The sequence below is a fragment of the Chiroxiphia lanceolata genome (genome assembly GCF_009829145.1).
Source record: "Chiroxiphia lanceolata isolate bChiLan1 chromosome W unlocalized genomic scaffold, bChiLan1.pri scaffold_40_arrow_ctg1, whole genome shotgun sequence".
NCBI classification, from domain to species: Eukaryota; Metazoa; Chordata; class Aves; order Passeriformes; family Pipridae; genus Chiroxiphia; species Chiroxiphia lanceolata.
The window spans coordinates 711,403-718,225 of NW_022476499.1; the positions used below are offsets into that span (position 1 = coordinate 711,403).

The 6,823-nt window shown below is 53.9% G+C and overlaps 1 protein-coding gene across 1 annotated transcript; it reads right to left on the reverse strand.

Annotated features, from left to right (window-relative positions):
• Positions 1–3,528: 3,528 nt before the first annotated feature.
• On the reverse strand, positions 3,529–4,840 carry LOC116781350 (zinc finger protein 239-like; the record flags this gene model as incomplete). The annotated part of the gene is made up of 1 exon (XM_032677041.1): positions 3,529–4,840. A coding segment is annotated over one exon (759 nt), but the record flags the coding sequence as incomplete, so codon positions are not given.
• Positions 4,841–6,823: the final 1,983 nt, after the last annotated feature.

Genomic DNA, 6,823 nt, shown 5'->3' on the forward strand with positions numbered 1-6,823 from the left:
GTGCTTGCTGCTGCACAGACCCCCAGGGAACAAATCCAGGCAGTAGTTTGGGGGGGGGTGTCCCTAAGGAGGACACTTGCCTTATTATTACTTACTATTTGTAATATCTGATAGATCTATCATACAACACCTAAGGATGGATTCTATAGAATATGTGCCATAGATATTTGGGTTGGCTCTGGCTGCAGTTCAGTTCCCCACAGCAGCCCTCCCAGGGCTGGGCTTGGCATTGGCAGCTGGAAGGGGGTTGAGAACACTCCAGTGTTTTGGCCACTGCTGAGCACAGCACCAACACTGGGACATTCCTTCCTCAGCTGAGGGCAAGAGCCTGGCAGGGGACCCAAGTAGGCCAGCTGAGCCCAACTGACCCAAGGGACATTGCAGCCCATGGGAGGTCAGCTCAGCTCTAAAAGCTGAGGCACGGAGCAGGAGGAGGGCATTCATTGTCTGCTGAGGAACCCTCACAGGTACCCAAGCCCTGCTCCTCGGGAGTGGCCGACCATGGCTGATCATGGGGAGTAGAGAACAAACCCCGCTGTCTTTGGCTTCTGCGCGCGCAAGTATCACTTTGCTTTTTGCTTTAAAAAAACTGCCTTATCCCAACCCACGAGTTTATTTTTTTCCACCTTACTCTCTCCCCTGTCCCACTGGGGAGTGATAGAGTGGCTGGGTGAGCACCTGATGTCCAGCAAAAGTCAACCAACCACACATCTGAACACTTCCAGAGACTCCACCGCCTCCCTGGGCTACTTGTTCCAATGCCTCAACACTCTCTCAGTGGAAAAAGGTTTCTTTAATATCTAATATGAACCTTGCCCAACGTGATTTAAGGCCATTCCATCACAACCTTACACTACAGCCTTGGCAGAAGAGACCAACCCCCACCCCACTAAAAACCTCCTTTCAGGTCATTGTAGAGAGCAATGAGGTCCCCCCTGAGCCTCCCCTTCTCCAGACTCAACCAGCCCAGTTCCCTCAGCCATCCCTCAGCAGACATGTTTTCCAGAGCCTTCCCCAGCTCCGTTCCCTTCTCTGGACACGCTCCAGCCCCTCAAGGGCCTTTTGGCACTGAGGGACCAGAACTGGACACAGCACTCCAGGTGGGGCCTCCCCAGTGCCCAGCACAGAGGGGCAATCACTTCTCTGCTCCTGCTGGCCACACTCTTCTCCACAAAGGTCACAATGCCCTTGGCCTTCTTGGCCCCCTGGACACACTCATATCCAGTCTCTGTCAAGCAGCACCTCCAAGTCCCTTCCTGCTGAGCAGCTCTCCAGCCCCTCTGCCCCCAGCCTGGAGCATTCCAGGGGGTTGTTGGGACCCAAGGGCAGGACCTGACACGTGGCCTTATTGATCCAGCCTGTCCAGATCCCTCTGCAGAGCCTTCCTGCCCTCCAGCACATCCACACTCACACCCAACGTGGTGTTGTCCACGACTTTCCTGAGGGGGCACTCGATCCCCTGGCCCAGATCATCAAGAACGATGTTAAACAGGAGCAGCCCCAACCTTGAGCCCTTGGGAACCCCACTAGTGACCGGCCCCACCTGGATTTCCTTCCATTCCCCACCACTCCCTGGGCCATCAGCCACTTTGTCACCCAGCAAACTGGCAAGCCATGAGCAGCCAGTTTGTGCAGGAGATGCTGGGGGAGATGGTGCCAAAGATTTTCTGGAATTCCAGAGAGACACATCCTCAGCCTTTCCCTCAGCTGCTGAGCGGGTCCTTTGTCAGAGAAGGAGATGAGGTTGGTCAGGCAGGACCTGCCTTTCCCAACCCCACATTGGATGGGCCTGATCCCCTGGTTGTCCTGCCCGTGCCATGGGATGGCACTGAGGAGGATCTACTGCATGGACTTCCCCAGTCCTGAGGTCAATGGGACAGGGCAGGAGTTCCCCAGATGCTCCTTTTGGCCCTTCCTGTGCATGGGCATCCCATTTGCTTGTTGCCAGTGAGCTGGAACTTCTGCAGTTCTGCAGCACTGCTGGGGAATGAGTGAGAGTGGCTTGGCCAGCTCTTTCTCCAGCTCCCTCAGGACTCTTGGGTGCATCCCATGTGGGCCCAGGCACTTGTGGGGATCTCATTGGCAGAGCAGGTCACTGACCATTTCCTCCTGCATTGTGGGGGCTTCACTCAGCTCCCCATCACCAGCTTCCAGCCCTGGGAGCTGGGGATGCTGAGGACAACTGCTTTGGGTGTTAAAGACTGAGGCAAATAAAGCAAAAAGTAACCTCATGGAACCAAGGATCATTGTGACACTGCAGGGCCTTCTGGAGCCCTGGGACACTGGGGAATCTCATGGAATCAAGGCAGCACTGTCACCCTGGGAAAACTCCTGGAATTCAGGGCCCATTGTGACACTGCAGATCCCCATGGAATAAAAGGAACCCTGGGATGCTGCAGAAGCTCCTGGAACCAAGGGACCATTGTGACATTGAGGGGGTTCATGGAATCAGGAGTCCATTGGGACAATCCAGGGCCTCATGAAATCAAAGGAATTCTGGGACACTGTCAAACCTCCTGGAACCAAGTGTTCCTGCTGACATGCGTGTCCTCCTGGAACCAAGGGAGCCCTGAGATATTTCTGAACCTCTCAGAATCCAGGGGCCACTGTGACCCTGCAGAAACTCCTGGATTCAAGTGGTTCTTGTGAAACTGCAGGGCCTCCTGGAACCCAAGGATTGCTGGAACACTGCAAAGCTGACGGAACCAAGGGGCCACTGTCCCATAGCAGCTACTTCTGAAGCACAAGGGACCCTGGGACAGTGGGAAATCACTGAGAATCCAAAGGGCATTTTGGGACTGCAGGGGCTCATGAAACTACAGGAACCTTTGGAGACTGTGTAAGGTCATGGAATCAAGGGGCCATTGTGACATGTGGGGCCTCCTGGAACCAAAGGAACCCTGACAATTTCTATGGGAACAAGTTAAGGCAGCAGCAGCTGCATTCAGTTAATCAGGGTCAACAAGGAGTGTTTTGACCTTGACTGGTGTTTTCCATCCAGAGAGTGCTGTTTGCCAAAGTGGAAACCACTTGGAACGCTCTGCATGGCAGCCTGTGTTTTTCTCTGGTGGTTGAACACAGTCAGCACATGAGGGGAGGGGAATGTGTGGGATCAGGGCACTGCTTTGGGGCCATGCTGAGAATTCCAGTGGACTAAAAGACAAAGCCCAGGCGCTGTTTCCAAAGGAACCCCAATGAAAGGGGGACGCCGGAAAGATGGGTGGACAAGTCCTGCAATGGAACTCTGTGTGTGCAGCCTCATTTTCTCCTTCAGCACCCACAGGAGAGGGGGAAAAAGTGGGGGTTGGGACCCCAAAATTTTTTTGAGGGGGAATTGGGGATTGAGGGGAAAATGGGAAAGTGGGAGAAACAGGGAGAAAGGTGGAAAAGGGGGGGTGGTCTGACAGTCCCATGGGGGTCTTTGGGCACAGGGGGGTTGGGAAAAGGGGGGGAGCTTAGGGGGGCCACAACTTCCTGTGGGGTGCTGAGGGTTGCTGGATCCAATCTCAGCCTTGGATTATCCCAACACTTTCAGTTAAGAGGAATTACAGAGGTGTGACTGAACCACTTTTGTCCCCCAGGTTTTAATGATGGTAAATCAGATCTGTTGATAGAAATGAATTATTTAGGGATACAAATGATCAGACAAAAGATCTTCATCAGAATTATCGACTGCACAATAGAAACACTAAAACTACCAGGAGTACAGGATAAGATAGGACAGTTCTCTACACTAAAGCAATTGTTGAAGCAATTCTACTAAAGTTGGCACAAAAGCAATAATTCTTAATTAGAGATGGATGGAACTCCCCCAGACCAACGCTCGGGGAGAGATCTCTGCTCTCAACCTCCAGGAGTGACCTTGGGGGGTCCCCAGCCAAGGCAGGAATATCCACACACCTCTCCAGGAAGGGTCCTGTTGGAGGAACCTGCCCCTGGGAAAGGGGACTGGTTCTTTCTGGTCAAAAGGGATGGACTGACAGTCACTGGACTCCAGAGGTTGCCTCTCCATCAGGGGGTTCATTCGGGGTAGAAGAGCAACTGAAGCTTTTCCTGCAGTCAGGGCACTCGAGGGCTTCCCTTACCGGTGGGTCCGTTGGTGTGAGGTCAAGTTAAAGCTCTGGGTGAAGCTCTTCCCACACTCCCCACACTTGTAGGGCCTCTCCCCGGTGTGGATGCGACGGTGCCTGATGAGGTGGGAGTTCTGGCTGAAGCTCTTCCCACAGTCGGTGCAGCGGAAGGGCCTCTCATCCGTGTGCGTCCGCTCATGCCTGAGGAGATTCTCTCTGGTCCGAAACCTCTTCCCACATTCCAAGCACTTGTAGGGTCGTTCCCCAGTGTGGATGCGATGGTGTTTGCGGAGGGTGGAGCTGTCATTGAAGCTCTTCCCACATTCCCTACATGTGTAGGGACATTCTCCAGTGTGGATGTGCTGGTGGATGCGGAGGGTTGAGCTATGGCTGAAGCTCTTCCCACATTGTTGACATGTGTAGGGTCGTTCCCCGGTGTGGATGAGCTGGTGGGTGCAGAGGTTGGAGCTCTGGCTGAAGCTCTTCCCACATTGCCCACATGTATAGGGACGTGCCCCAGTGTGCATGTGCTGGTGTCGGATGAGGCTGAAGCTCTTCCTGAAGCTCTTTCCACATTCCAAGCACCTGAAGGGCTTGTCCCTGCTGGGAGGTTGCTCAGGGACCACCAGGTCACAGCTCCGCTTCAAGCTCCGGCCACCTTCCCGGCACAGGCTGGCTCTTTCCTCCTTAGAGCACCCTGGGCTGGCTTTGCAGCCCCTCCTGCAGGGGGATCTCCGGCCCTTTTCCTCCCCGCTGCCTTCCTGCGCTGTGGAGCCCTTCAAAACAGCCTCTCCCACCAGGCTCTGCCGGGGGGATTTGTCCTCCGGGCTCTCCGTCCTCAGCTCGGGGCCTGGGGCAGGAAGCAAGAAGGACAGGGAGGGGATTTGCCTCCAGCCCAGAGGGAATCCCAAGGACATCCCCCCAACTCCGGCCTCGGCAGGACGGTGGTGACAGTGGGGTTGTCCTGCAGCCGGGGCCATGCTCGGCTGACAGAGCCAGCACAACACTGGCCCAAAGGGCCACTGACTTCCTCCTCACCTGCCTGGGGGACCCGCGGCATCTTCCTCTTCCTCGCAGCCTCCTTCATCTGGCCAAGCTTTGGGAAGGAGAAATCCTGATGGGGGGAAAACAAGGGCTGAGCGCGTTGGCTTGGGGGTTCCTCCTGCCCAAGTCCATCTCTAGAACTCACCGGGCATCCTGTGATCATAAAAACCTCCAAAACACCAAGATTCAGCCCAGAAAAACCCAAACCACCGAGATTCAGGTAAAAAAACCCTCAGAAATACCAAGAAGACCCTTGCCCTCTCAAACTGCAAAAAGTTGAGATTCAGCTAAAAAGTACTCCAAAATATGAAGATTCAGCCCAAAAAAAGGTGATGGGGACTGAATTTAACCCCCCAGCAGGAAAGTTGTTTGATTTCAAGCTCGTCTTCAAGGGGCACCCTGTGATTGGAGCCTGGGCTCTAATTAACCTCTCCTGTGCTGCCAAACAACAGGAGCTGTATGGCCAAGGGACAAACTCTGTGATCCCTGTCAGTGTCCATAGTCCCTGTCAGTGTCCTTCAGGGAAATTGGGAGGAGGAAATGAAGAAACTGGTTTGGAACTAAAGCCACGTTAAAGTGGGAAAAACCTCCTTCCATGGAAATAAAACTTAGACAGTTTTTCCTGGGCTGAACGAGCTCATTCAGGGATGAAGGACTGGGACTTCTGTGGACACTTGTGCTGGTTTCTTTGGACACTTGTGTTCCTTCAGAGAGCCCCTGGAAACACTCTGCTGTTCACTCCCAGTGCCACCAGTGCCTGGGTCCTGTCTGCAGCAGCAGATTGCAGTGGGAGGGGAGAAATGCTTTTCTGAGCCGCTGGGCTGGACACAGGCACAGCCTGACCCTGAACCCAAGGGAAACAAAGACAAATTCCAGGCTTTAGCTGGAGCAAGGTAGGGGGGAGTCCTGAGGGCAGCACTACACCAGACTTTTGTGTGTGTGTGAGACAGGCAGAACCACAAATGCCTGCACAGCCCAGAGCAGCCAGTGTGGGGCTGTGCTTGCTGCCGCAGAGACCCCCAGGGAACAAACCCAGGCAATAGTTTGGGTTTATTCCTTGCTCAGTGTCAATGGAATAGAATGTTCCACAGGAGCTCTGTGCCCCTCTGTGGCACTGGGTAGCTCAAAGCTGAAGAGGAGGGGGTCAAGTGCAAGGTCCCTTCTGAAGTGTGTGTCCCTAAGGAGGACACTTGCCTTATTATTGCTTATTACTTGTAATATCTTATAGATCTATCATAAAATAGCTAAGGATGGATTCTATAGAATATGTGCCATATATATGATACAGAATATATCTGATTATTGCTTTACCTGCCTGTCCAGACAGATCTTGTGTATGCACAGAGATTGTATTTGAGGGATATGTTCCTCTCAATACCCTGTTGGCTCCACTCCCAATGCCAGCAAATTCCTGAAGCTCCCCCTCCTGTGCCCTGCAGGTTTTGGCGGATTTGCAAGAGCAGGGGAATCATTTCCTGCAGCCCCTTTGCACTGTAGGAAATGGGAGCACTGTGCACATCCTGCTGCCTCCAGATTCCATTCTGGGTGTGGAAACTACCCTGGGGAGCAAAGAAATGCCTGGTTGTGCAGGAGCTGGAGACGCTCAAGGGGCAGCAGGACCAAGTCAGGGGCCTGGGGGGGCCTGGGGGGCTTTGGGGTGCGGGAGGGTCCTGGGGGAGCTGGGGAGGGGCTTTGGGGGTACAGACCAG